The following is a 13,621-nucleotide window of genomic DNA, read 5'->3' on the forward strand; positions in this document are numbered from 1 at the left end:
TGATGGTAGTGTTGGTAGTAAGGTGAGTGGTGGTGATGGGAGTGTTGGTAGTAAGGTGAGTGGTCATGATGGTAGTGTTGGTAGTAAGGTGAGTGGAGTGATGGTAGTGTTGGTAGTAAGGTGAGTAGTGTTGATGATGTTGGTAGTAAGGTCAGTGGTAGTGGTGGTAGTGATGGTAGTGATGGTAGTGAGGTGAGTGGAGTGATGGTAGTGTTGGTAGTAAGGTGAGTAGTGTTGATTATGTTGGTAGTAAGGTGAGTGGTAGTGGTGGTAGTGATGGTAGTGAGATTAGTGGTGGTGATGGTGGTGTTGGTAGTAAGGTGAGTAGTGGTGATGGTAGTGTTGGTAGTAAGGTGAGTGGTGGTGATGGTGCTGTTGGTAGAAAGATCAGTGGTGGTGATGGTAGTGTTGGTATTAAGGTGAGTGGAGTGATGGTAGTGTTGGTAGTAAGGTGAGTAGTGGTGATGGTGGTATTGGTAGTAAGGTGATTGGTGGTAATGGGAGTTTTGGTTGTAAGGTGTGCAGTGGTGATGGTAGTGTTGGTAGTAAGGTGAGTGGTGGTGATGGGAGTGTTGGTAGTAAGGTGAGTGGTGGTGATGGGAGTGTTGGTAGCAAGGTGAGTGGTGGTGATGGGAGTGTTGGTAGCAAGGTGAGTGGTGGTGATGGTAGTGATGGTAGTAAGGTGAGTGGCAGTGATGGCCGTGATGGTAGTGAGGTGAGTAGTGATGATGGTAGTGTTGGTAGTAAGGTGAGTGGTGGTAATGGTAGTATTGGTTGTAAGGTGATGGTGGTGTTGGTAGTAAGGTTAGTGGTGGTGATGGTGGTGTTGGTAGTAAGGTGAGTGGAGTGATGGTAGTGTTGGTAGTAAGGTGAGTGGAGTGATGGTAGTGTTGGTAGTAAGGTGAGTGGTGGTGATAGTAGTCTTGGTAGTAAGGTGAGTAGTGTTGATGATGTTGGTGGTAAGGTGAGTGGTAGTGGTGGTAGTGATGGTAGTGATGGTAGTGAGGTGAGTGGTGGTGATGGTAGTGTTGGTAGTAAGGTGATGGTGGTGGTAGTGTTGGTAGTAAGGTTAGTGGTGGTGATGGTAGTGTTGGTAGTAAGGTGAGTGGCGGTGATGGTAGTGAGGTGAGTGGCGGTGATGGTAGTGAGGTGAGTGGTGGTGATGGTAGTTTTGGTAGTAAGGTGATGGTGGTGTTGGAAGTAAGGTTAGTGGTGGTGATGGTAGTGTTGGTAGTAAGGTGATGGTAGTGTTGGTAGTAAGGTTAGTGGTGGTGATGGTGGTGTTGGTAGTAAGGTGAGTGGCGGTGATGGTAGTGAGGTGAGTGGTTGTGATAGTAGTGTTGGTAGTAAGGTTAGTGGTGGTGATGGTAGTGTTGGTAGTAAGGTGATGGTATTGTTGGTAGTAAGGTGAGATGTTGGTGATGGTAGTGTTGGTAGTAAGGTGAGTGGTGGTGATGGTGGTAGTGTTGGTAGTAAGGTGAGTAGTGGTGATGGTGGTAGTGTGGGTAGTAAGGTGAGTGGGGTTGATGGTGGTAGTATTGGTAGTAAGTTGAGTAGTGGTGATGGTAGTGTTGGTAGTAAGGTGAGTGGTTGTGATGATAGTGTTGGTAGTAAGGTGAGTGGTGGTGATGGTGGTACTGTTGGTAGTAAGGTGAGTGGTGGTGGTGTTGGTGGTAGTGTTGGTAGTAAGGTGAATGGTGGTGATGGTAGTAAGGTAATTGGTGGTGTTTGTAGTAAGGTGATGGTGGTGTTGGTAGTAAGGTGATGGTAGTGTTGGTAATAAGGTGAGTAGTGGTGATGGTAGTGTTGGTAGTAAGGTGAGTGGTTGTGATGGTACTGTTGGTAGTAAGGTGAGTGGAGTGATGGTACTGTTGGTAGTAAGGTGAGTGGTTGTGTTGGTAGTAAGGTGAGTGGTGGTGTTGGTAGTAAGGTGAGTGGTGGTGTTGGTAGTAACGTGAGTGGTTGTGATGGTACTGTTGGTTGTAAGGTGAGTGGTGGTGATAGTGGTGTTGGTAGTGAGGTGAGTAGTGGTGTTAATTGTTCTATAGATGATGGTACTTGTTCTGGTGGTGATTGGTGATGATGGTGGTGATGGCGGTGGAGATGGTGTTATAGGATCTTGTTGTGCAGGTGGTATTCCCGGATCAGGGTCTTTTGCGTAACCCCACGTGTGGCGTGGTTACCTCTGGTTAGCACCTGTTCTAGTTATTACTTCTGTGGTGATTCCTGCTCCATTCTAAACCCCGCAGACACCGTGGACGGGGGGAACAAGCCTTCCCCCCACCCCCACGCCGCCCACCCCTCACCCCCCGCGTGCCCAGCGACCGCTCAACCACACGCTCCACCACCATACGTGGCGTCCACCCCCACCGTGTCTCCATCCCACCCCCGCTCCTCCACGGGGCCCTCGTCCCGCCGGACGCCTCCCCCTCCGTGAGCAGCCATCTCCATCACACTCACACAGCCCCCCCACCTCCCCTGCCCCCCACCTCCCCAGCCCCCCACCTCCCCAGCCCCCCACCGCCCTAGGCCCCCACCTCCCCTGCCCCCACCTCCCCTGCCCCCCTCCTCCCCTTCCCCCCACCGCCCCAGCCCCCCACCTCCCTCGCCCCCCACCTCCCCTGCCCCCCACCTCCCCAGCCCCCCACCGCCCCAGCCCCCCACCGCCCCAGCCCCCCACCGCCCCAGTCCCCCACCTCCCCAGCCCCTCACCTCCAACTCCTCCTAACCCCCCTCCCCACACTGCTCGCCACCTCGCTCCCTGCCCCCGTCCATCCCTGGCCTCGTTCCTCACTGTGGAGCCTCATTAATCTTCGCCTCACGCGCGCCTTCTCCCTCTCTCGCTCTCTGTCTCTCGCTCGCTCTCTCTCCCTTTCACTCTCTCTCGCTCTCGCCAGCACTCTCTCACACTCTCTCTCGCTCTCTCTCTCCCTCTCTCTCGCTCTCTCTCGCTCGCCCTCTCTCGCTCTCTCTCGCTCTCTCTCTCCCTCTCGCTCTCTCCCTCTCAATCTTTCTCGCCCTCTCTCTCGCTCTCTCTCGCTCTCTCTCGCTCTCTCTCTCTCTTGCTCTCGCTCTCTCTCTCTCTTGCTCTCGCTCTCTCTCTCGCTCGCTCTCTCTCGCTCGCTCTCTCTCTCGCTCTCTCTCTCGCTCTCTCTCTCGCTCTCTCTTTCACTCTCTCGCTCGCTCGCTCCCTCTCTCTCGCTCTCTCTCTCGCTCTCTCTCCCTCTCTCTCACTCTCTCTCGCTCGCTCCCTCTCTCTCGCTCTCTCTCTCTCTCCCTCTCCCTCTCTCTCTCTCTCGCTCTCCCTCTCTCTCGCTCTCTCTTGCTCTCTCTCTCTCTCGCTCTCTCTCTCCCTGTCTCTCGCACTCTCGCCCTCTCTCTCGCTCTCTCGCTCTTTCTCGCTCTCGCTCTCTCCAGCATTCTCTCGCCATATCTCTCCCAATCCTTCTTCCCTCCCTGTCCCCCCCCCCCTCCCCCGGTGTTCCGTCGTCTCTCCTGCTCTCTCACCCTGTCCAGGGCCTCACACCCCCCCCCCCCTTCCCACCACTCCTCACCCCACTCCTCACCCCACTCCACTCCTCACCCCACTCCTCACCCCACTCACCCTGTACATCACGCGCATCTGTGTCCTGTGTAGGCGCTCAGAGGGCCTGAGCTGGAATTCCGAGTTGTCTTCTGAGCCGAGCCGCGAGTACTGCCCCCCCCCCGCCCCCCCCCCATCAATACCCCGGGCTCAGAGCTAAGAGCAACCCATGTCAGTGCTCGAATCTCACTGTTCAAAGCTCGAATCTCAGACTCGAGCGTTCAATGCTAAACCTTCGTGCTGTGGGCCTCCTTGCTGCACACAGCTCTCACCCGAGGTTCTAGGTGCTCCGTGCTTAAGAGTTCATTGCTTGGTATTCAGAGGTTCATTCCTCGAACCTCAGTGCCTCAGTGCTCAACGTCTTAAGAGTTTAACACTTGGACTTCTAGATTTGAAGTTTTCCTGACTGCAATGATCCATACTCTTTGGTTCTTTCGGTAAAGTCACGTAGGTAAAAATAAAAAATAAAGTTAATCAAATCACGACGTTTCGGAGGCAGCACGATCTTCCGTCATCAGTTGTGTAACTGGCGCAGCAAAATTACTTTTTTACAGTCATTTTGCTGTGCTAGTTTTACACAGTCATTTTGCTGTGCTAGTTTTACACAGTAATTTTGCTGCGCTAGTTTTACACCTGATGACGGAAGCTCGTGTTGCCTCCGAAACGTCGTGATTTGATTAACTTTATTTTATATTTTTACCTACGTGACTTTACCGGAAGAACCAAATAGCGCTTGGACTTCATTGCTCGGGACAGCGATTTCTTGCGCGACGCGGTAGATGCATTCCTGACAAGTGCTGCATTACGGAAAAATGCACTAAGCGATAAGTTGCTGTATGTGCATTAAGGGGCATAAATGAACAATGTGATCCAAGTTTTGAAGCAGATTTACACTTAAAAGTCAGCCCCACGGTATTCCCATGGTGGGACAGAGAAGCGAGAACAGGGTACGCTTAAGCCCCCTCGCACCGTCTCACCCCGCGCGCCGTCCCGACCCGCGCACCGTCTCACCCCGCGCACCATCTCACCCCGTGCACCATCGTCATTCAAATTGAATAAAAACTCGCCCCTACTAAAGACGGCATCGCAATATTGTACAGCGTAAAGTAAACGAAGGTAGTCCAACCTATACTATCACGCCTCATATTAAAATATAAAAATGAGAGGACCTATTCAAGGAAAAGCTAATGGTAGTCTTGCAGAGTTTCCTGAACTGTTCGGTGCTCGGAACCAAATCTGAAGGCCGGCGGAGGAGAGTTCCACATCTTAGGCACCACTCAAGATGGCCCCTGCTACTGCTCACCGTAAAATGAAACATTCTCGGTTGATTTAGCAGGGCCTGGCCTGAGGGGTGCAAGGTATGTGTCTAATCGACGTAGTCTGGGGGGACCAAACGGAACTGCACACAAATGGGGACCAAGGCCGATTTGAGCGTTATAGGTCATTACAGCTAACTTTAATTGTATGGGATAACTCCTACAGATCCTGGCTAATACGTCTAAGCATGTGGGCAGCCCGCATTCTGGACCAGCCGTATCGCTCCACGCCTGTACCCAGAATTCCCATACCGCTCGGCCGCGCAACTCGAGAAAGTAGTTCGTCCAAAAACTGTTACCGGACGGAAGAGAAACGCGTTGTGGCCAAAACGCGTTGCAGCATGAACGCCGGCACATTTAGCGAGGATTCCCGGCACTCGGAGATACTTGTCACTACTCGGAGAGCTTGGATCACATTCTCAGCGCTTCGAACCGCCAAGTTCAGGACTTTGGGGCTCACAGCTAAAACCTCAGTGCCCTCAGCACCCGGAGTTCTCTGTCCTCAGGCGCTGTCCAGGTGGTGCGGACGTTGAAGAACCCCCGTATAGCCTTAACAGACTGTTGGGGCAAGTTCTCTTAGCGAATAGCACCTATGAAGGCTGGCACAGCACACGAGGGGGTGGGTGGCCAGTACCATGCCAGGCCGCCTAGGGGAGGCCCAGGACCGGTCCAGATAATCGTCGCCGACGTTGGCCGTGAGCGGGAATCGAACCCGGTGTCCTAGCCGGGTTCGTAGCGCAGCACTCGCTAAACTGCTACACCACCCACACCTACCCCACCGCCCCCGTGTCAACGGCGCATGTAGCTGGGTGCCTGGTGCTGGGCTGCCTGGTGTTCCCCGATGGCTGGGACGCGGCGGAGGTGCGCGCCCTGTGCGGTGAGCACGCCAGCAAGTACACGCTGGGCGAGTGCTCGGTGCGCTGGGCCTACATCCTCGCCATCATCGCCATCCTCGACGCCATGATCCTCGCCTTCCTCGCCTTCGTGCTGGGCAACCGTGGCAACGCGGCGCTGCCCCCGGACCTCCGCTCCGACTCCAAGGGTGAGCCCCCGCGGTGGTGGCGCGACGGTGGTTGTGATGGTGGTGACAATGGCCGTTATGCTATTTATCCACAATTCTCGTTTAAGTTGACTTCACTTGGCCTAACGTTGATTCGAACTTCCTGAGTCCGACCCCTAGGCCAAAACTCACTAACTGTGGTCCCGAACCATCAATCCTGAACCCGAAACCCCCATAAACCCCAACCCAGCCCTACCCCCTCGCTGTAACGCTAAACCGAACCCTTGCCCTCGCTAACCTACAGCCTGTGCCCTACTGACCGTGCGCTTCTCCCTGTATCCGCCTCCCTCTCTGTGCCTCCTTCTCTTGGCCTCCTTCTCTGTGTCTCTTTCTCTGCTCCTCCCTCTCTGCCCCTCCTTCTCCGCTCCTCCCCGCATCGCCGTGCGCTCAGACAACATGGCCTGAGGTGAGGGTGCCAACCCAGCCCCTGGGGCTTGCGCGGTCTGAGACTTAGAGGTTCTCAAGTTGGACAGATGTTAACTACCTCGCCTGGTACACAGGAGGTCGTGGATTCGATCCCGACCCTGACACCTGCTGCTGTATATTTGGAATTTGCGGTGTCTCTCTTCCGTGGTCGCGTGGTCTTTTCTCCGGGTCCTCCGGTTTTTCCCTCCACATTTAGAATCAACATTACGCATTTAGAGTATTTGGCTGCTATACATTTCTGATAAGCCACTTTGTTGATGAATTATCATTTGTGGTCAGGTCGCTTCTGATAAAAAGCTAATATATAGCTGCTAAAATAAATAGATTTTGCGAGTGAGAGTTCTGAGAGGTGTGAGGTGTTATGAAGTCCTCCTCATTGGTGTGGCGGTGAGGGTATGCATGCATACGTGTGTGCATGTTTACGTGTGGGGAGCGGTAGTGTTGCGGTTAGCGCTACAAAACCCGGTGACCTGAGTTCGATCCCGCTCATGGCCAAGAACCAACGACGAATATCAGAACCAGGTCCAGGCCCTCCCCTAGGTCGACTCAGCCTCAAATGAGTACCTGGTGCAGTGTGTGAACATCGCTACTGGGGAGACGAATGCTGTCAGATGTGGTTCTGGCCACCCACACCCTCGTGTGCCGTGCCAACCTTCATAGGTGCTACTCGCTAACAACACTTGCCACAATAGTCTGTTAAGGCTATACGGGGATCTTTGCTTTGTCTTTGTAGGGTACTGTCTGTGTGTATGGGGAGCGGCAGTGCAGTTGGCACCCTGCGTTGTGAATGTAGCCACCACAACTCTATTCCTGCTCACGTCCACCATCAATGGTGAACGTCTGAACTGGTCCTGTGCCTCCCCTGTTGGCTCAGCCCTAAAAGCGTATATGTGTTGCGTTGTGTTAATATATGGCCGTGCTGGCCATATATTAATAATAGGCGCTTACTAACGGCACTCGCCCCAACATCCTGTGTAGGCCACACGGGGGGCGGGGGAGGACCTTTGTGTGTATTTGTGGGCACGTACAACGAGCACGCTCGTCATCATCCCCATACCCCCCACGCCTTTCTCTTTCAGGGCCCGATGAAGAGGTGACCTGCAAGTCCGTCTGACCTGGTGGCCCGGCCAGGACCCCACTGCCCCCCCCTCCCTTCCTCCGACCCCGAGCCCTCCTCTCGACGCCACGAACCCCCACCCCCTCGGAACACGAGGAGTGCAGGGGTTGACTCTCTTATGGGGGTGGGGGGTCCTCTTTTCTCTCTTTGGGGGCCTCGATCCGTCCTTGGTGGTCCCACCTCTCCCTGCCTCCCCCCCCCCCACTCTTTATTGTGGGGGAGGTGGGGGGGGGGCGTATCCCTCCCTTGACCCCCCCCCCCACCCGTACCATGGATCTGGACGCACACGTTTGTGCGGGTGTACACTCACACACACACGCCGTACTGTGCTCACACACTTGCGCACGCACTTGTACCCGTGCGTGCACCCGTGCGCGTGCACGTGTACACGTACGCGCACAGGCGTGTGAAACATATGCGCGCACAGCATAGCCTGCAATGCATACACGCATATACGTGTACTATTACAGGCCATGATACAAACACAATGGGTGGGCAGGAGATGGCAGTCGAGCAATGGATTCTTGAATCGCCTGTGCAGAGCGTTTCGGTGTCCACGCCCTTCGTGTGTGCAGTGGGGTTTTCCCCGGGATCCGCGGCGTTCTCCTGCGTCGATGGAATTGGCCAAACTTCCCAATGTAGCAGGACCCTCCTGAAAATGAGTCTCGAGACCCAGTGAGGCTTACCTGGGGAATGAAGGTCATTCATGTTATTTTTATTGCTGCCGCATGTAATAAATACACTCCCTTACAATGCACTACCCACGCACACAACAAGCTGCATGCAGTACTCATGCTGTACACGACACCGCGACAACAGCCGCCATTTGCCACCGCGGCGTTCGTGCCAGGCTAGGTGCACTTTTTAGGCCATGTGAAGTTGCGGAGGGCCCGCGTTCATGACCAGGAGGTCACGGCTTTCCGTACGGGAGGAAATGACGACAGGGAACGCGAACGGCTCCGATCGGCAAAGTGTGGGTACTCCCACCTCTTCCAAGACGTCTGGGCCAGCGTGGAAGAGTAGGCCAAAGTACCACGAGAGGGGTCGCTCCCTCTAGAGCTCTGAGCGCAACGAGTACGCACGGCGTGTGACGCTCGCTCGCGGAGTGCGACGCGGAGTGATGCACACAGGCGGGGTGTGACGCGCGGGTTGTGACGCGCGGGTTGTGACGCGCGGGTTGTGACGCGCGGGTTGTGACGCACGGGGTGCGACGCGCGGGGTGCGACGCGCGGGGTGCGACGCGCGGGGTGCGACGCGCATGCGCACACGCCCGGGGTGTGACGCGCATGCGCACACGCCCGGGGTGTGACGCGCATGCGCACACGCCCGGGGTGTGACGCGCATGCGCACACGCCCGGGGTGTGACGCGCATGCGCACACGCCCGGGGTGTGACGCGCATGCGCACACGCCCGGGGTGTGACGCGCATGCGCACACGCCCGGGGTGTGACGCGCATGCGCACACGCCCGGGGTGTGACGCGCATGCGCACACGCCCGGGGTGTGACGCGCATGCGCACACGCCCGGGGTGTGACGCGCATGCGCACACGCCCGGGGTGTGACGCGCATGCGCACACGCCCGGGGTGTGACGCGCATGCGCACATGCCCGGGGTGTGACGCGCATGCGCATGCTGCGAGGCCATCGTGAACCATCCTCGCACTCGGCGCATCCCCTGTGCAACGCGCACTGGGGGAGGGCAGTGTCAGGAGGGGGGGCAGTGTTGGGGTGTGGGGGGGTTCGCTCGTGTAAGAGCGCGAGTGTGTGTCTGTGTGTGCATACCAGTGTTGTTCGTGTGTGTGTGTGAGTGTGAATCTGTGTGCATACCAGTGTTGTAGTATATGTGTGTGAGTGCATACCAGTGTTAGTGTCTGTTTGAGAAGTTTGTGGGTGTGTAATGGTGTATCTGCGTGCGTTTGTGTGTGTATATGTGCCCCAGGAGTCATTGTCGGCTGTGCATGTGGTATTTGTATAGGTGTGTCAGTGTGTGGTGTGTGTGAGGAGCGGTGGTGCAATGGTGAGTGCACAGCGCTACGAACCCTTCGATCCAAGCTCGATTTCCGCTTAGTCAACATCGGTAAGGAATATCTGTATAGGTCCTGGGTCTGCCTAGGTCGACTCAGCCTTACTCAAGTACCTGGTGCGGTGTGTAACCATCAGAATGAGGGAGACAAAGGCGGCCGGGTATGGAACTCGCCACCCACACCCCCTCGTGTGCCGTTCCGGCCTTCATAGGTGCTACCTAATAGCACTTGCTATTTAAGGCTATACGGAGGATGTTTGTGATTGTGTTTGTCCGTCATTCTGTATGTGTGCGGTGCTAAGAGAACTTGCCCCAGCAGTCTATGTAGGCTATATGTGTGTGTGTCTGTACGAGTTATTGTCTGTGTGTATGTATATGTATGTGTCGTGGTTGGCGCATTGCACTACGGACCCGTCGACCCGAGTTTGATTTTAGCTCAACGGCCAACACCAGTCATGATCTGAACCGGTCTTGGGTCTTCCTTATGTCTACTCTGCCTCAATTGAGTTCCTGGTGTGTAAACATCACCACTGGTGAGACAAAGGTGGCCCGGTGTGCTGTTGGCCACCCACCCCCTCGTGTGCCGATACCCGGGTTTCGTAGGTGCCCTCAAACAGCACTTGCCCCAACAGTCTGTTAAAGGCGGCGATACGGGGGATCTTTTGTATGTATGTGTATAGGTGTACATGTGTGTGGTGTCCGTATGTCTGTGTGTTAGTGCACGTGAGTATGTTGTGGGACAGTGATAGAGCAGTTGTGGGGAAAGTGGAGAAGTTCCCGTGCTTGGGCAGTGTGCTTGTGTTGTGTCCAGCTCTCGTTTGGCAGCCGATGTCTCACTCCGAATCAGCCGAGCAGCGTTAACTTTTCATCGGCTGTGTAATGCTGTGTGGATGCTACCTGGCCTATCGCTCCATACAAAGCTCCGTGTCCTCTCAGACACAGTTATGACATCCCTTTGCTTGCAAAACATGGAATTCTCTAAATAAACATCTGCGCCGGTTTGAAAACTTCAGGCTGGCGCTGCCTACAATCCTTCCTGGGGTTGACCAGAATGGATTGTGTGAGTAGCTCACAAATCTTGGAAAGACCTGGACACGGTCCCATTGGTGAGCTCCTCCAGCAAGTGAGGGTGCGTTGGCTGGGTCATGTAGCCTGCATGCCCAGCCACCGCATGCCCAAGCAGCTTCTGTTCGGCTGTATAGATGGGGCTAAACGGGTGTGGCATGGCCTCGAGAAGAGATGGACTGATGAGGTACAGGAGGATGTGGAGCTGAGTGAACTTGCCGCCGACCAATGCCAGCAGTGTCAAGATCAGCCTCCGTGAAGGAGGCTCGTGAAGGATGCCACTGGATAGTTGGAGGCAATCGCCATCCAGCAGCAATGGAGGGCAGAGGAGCGATGCTCACAACAATAAGCGAAGCGCTGGGCGGCTAAAATGGTTGGCGCAGTCGGGAGCACAAGTTGCTACAATCTGCCAGTCATCTCATTTAGTCAATATAGCCCCTTGGTCTGTTCCATGACCTCTTGCGAATGGGTCTTCGACACTTCACGTGGCCTTAGTGCGCCTGTATATGTGCATCTCAGTCGGTGTGTATAGGTGTGCATGTGTAATGACGACTTGACACACTTTTCTTTAGATGGAACATTATTGAAGACACGTTCCCTTCACATCAGGCGGAGATCACACTGCAACAGCCCCGAGTCTCCCCGTACATAACCCTTATATATCAACACCAGGCCACGCCCCCCTTCTCGAACATTCTCGCCGACTCTAGACGCTCGTTCTACCGGCAGACTCTACCGTCCTCTTCCGTCACCTGACCACGCTCCCTGCTCAAACATTCCCGTAGCCACCAGTCCCTTCGGACTCAACTGATACCCCTGTCATTACCTTCCATGGCCACTAGTCCTTTTGTACTGTCGGTTGACCTCCCTGTCATTACCTTCTGTGGCCACTAGTCCCCACATACCGCATGCAGGCTCTATTGGCATTCCACATGTGTTGGGAGCGGCAGTGAAATGGTTCGCGCACTGTGCAATGAACCCGACGACCCGGTCCTGGGCATCCCCTGGGTCGCCTCAGCCTCAATTGAGTACCTGGTACAGTAAACATCGTCACTGGGGAGACAAAGGCGTCCGGGCGAGGTGTTGGCCACCCACCCCTTCGTGTGCCGTGGTGGTCTTCATAGGCGCTCGTTAACAGCACTTGCCCCAATAGTCTGTTAAGGCTATGGGGAGGTGTATGTCTCTGTCGGTGCACCTATATATGCATCTGTGTATGTAAGCGTGTCCCTAAGTGTGCCTGTATATGTGCACCTTTGTGTGTGTGTCTCTGTCGGTGCATCTCTGTATGTGTGTGTGTGCGCGTTTCTCTTTGTGCGTATGGAGGTTTGTGTGGTGGTGACAACGCCACTTTGTGGCGAACAGTAGTGTGTGTCAGTGTATGTGTGGGGAGCGGTAGTGTAGCGGTTAGCGCACTGCGCTACGAACCCGGCCACCCGAGTTCGATTCCTGCTCGCTGCCACCACCAGTGACGATTATCTGAACCAATTCTGGGGCTCCCCTAGGTCGACTCGGCCTCACATGAGTACCTGGTGCGATGTGTAAAACATTGCCACTAGGGAGACAAAGGCGGCCGGGCGTGGTGCTGGCCATCCCACCCCCTCGTGTGCCGTATCGGCCTTCATAGGTGCTCGTTAACAGCACTTGCCCCAAAAGGCTGTTAAGGCTATACGGGGGATATTTGTCAGTGTGTGTGTCGGTGTGTGTGTCAGTGTATGTGCGTGAGTGCTGCTGCCGGGCTCTATAGGGTAACGTGACCACCTCGACTCAACCGGAGCTGATCGAGGTGGGGGGGAGCCGCGTCTCCATCGGAGACTTTGACTGCGGCTCCTAACCGGCCTCGATTATTTTTGTACAAACCTTGGCAGCTGATAGCTGCGGCCACGGGACCACGGAGAGTCATGATGATTCCGATGATCGTGGTAACGATGATGATGATGATGGTGGTGGTGTTGGTGTCAGATATAAAAATGATGGTAGTGATGGTGACGATGATAATGGTGGTGAACATGACGACGGTGCGGTGGTGGTGGTGGTGGCGGCGATAATTACATTGATAAATGGTGGTGGTGATGATAATGGTGATCAGGGCTTAATTTCAGCTGGAGCTGTTCGAGGGCTGCGCTCCGGAAAATACCGCGTAAAAAATGAAGCTCTGTTGGTGGTGAAGATTAGGAAGGCGATGCTGACGCTCTCCAACTCATTTCTAAAATCCGTGCACCCGTGTAAGAAACACCAAGAAGAAAACAAACAAACAAAAAACCGAACAACTTATTCCTGTTTATGACGACGATGATGATGAGTGATGGTTTCGCGGGACCTTTATACATAGGAGATATATATAAATATATAATATAGACTAATGGAGATATAGATTGTATACTCTTGACTACTATAACACGATTTATCCTTGAGCACTCAACTCCCGCACATTGCCGCTCCGTGGGCCTCGTCTCCCGAGCTGCGGCTCCGCTGCCGACCATCCCACGACGTCGCCCTCGCGCCTTGGCCCGGTGACCAAACTCCCTCCCGCCTCGCTCGCTCGCTGACCCCCTGACAAGAGTCCAGCCGGGATGACCCCTAGGCCGGCGTGGTCACGGAACACTCGGGCTGAGGAGCAGAGGTGGTGGCCCGTTGGTCGGTGGGGGATGTGCCAGCACCTCACGGGAATTGGTGGCAGGAATTGCTTTGTATTTTGGTAAAGTGCACAGTTGTGATAAGACTTCGGCTGACTTGAGAATTGGGCCCTGGTTTGGGCAGTGCAAGAGCTGGCGACAATGAGCGGTGATCACCCCCCCCCCCCCCCACACAAACTTTCAGCTGCTCACGTTGGTGGTGAGACGGGGTGGGTCGACGCTGAGACACCTGGTGGAAGGTGCCATGTGAAACGATGGTGATGGTGGGTGGTGATTATGGAGGGAGATAGGGAGGGTCTGGCCAGGGCAGGGTCTTAAAGACGCGATGTTGATCAGGAATGACACGTGGGGGTGCCAAGGTGACTGGATTTTCACAGAAATAAAAATGCGTTGAAGCGAA

The 13,621-nt window shown here is 54.9% G+C and overlaps 1 protein-coding gene across 5 annotated transcripts in view; it reads left to right on the top strand.

Moving 5' to 3' along the window:
• Positions 1-13,621, top strand: part of LOC116949275 (LHFPL tetraspan subfamily member 3 protein) — a 36,844-nt gene extending 23,223 nt beyond the window's left edge. For 2 of the 5 annotated variants that reach the window (XM_032966392.2, XM_032966391.2), the window contains 2 exons: positions 5,705-5,941; positions 7,465-13,621. In XM_032966392.2, the coding sequence (XP_032822283.1) occupies positions 5,705-5,941; positions 7,465-7,499 (272 nt within the window). In that variant the 3' untranslated portion in view covers positions 7,500-13,621. Of the gene's footprint in view, positions 1-2,249; positions 2,434-5,704; positions 5,942-6,350; positions 6,366-7,464 lie in introns of those variants that run through there. The other 3 variants (XM_076064880.1, XM_076064879.1, XM_032966393.2) reach the window with 3 other exon arrangements.

Source organism: Petromyzon marinus, unplaced genomic scaffold (assembly GCF_048934315.1).
Source record: "Petromyzon marinus isolate PM22_M1 ecotype Great Lakes invasive population unplaced genomic scaffold, UKy_Petmar_22M1.pri1.0 PM_Scaffold_86, whole genome shotgun sequence".
NCBI classification, from domain to species: Eukaryota; Metazoa; Chordata; class Hyperoartia; order Petromyzontiformes; family Petromyzontidae; genus Petromyzon; species Petromyzon marinus.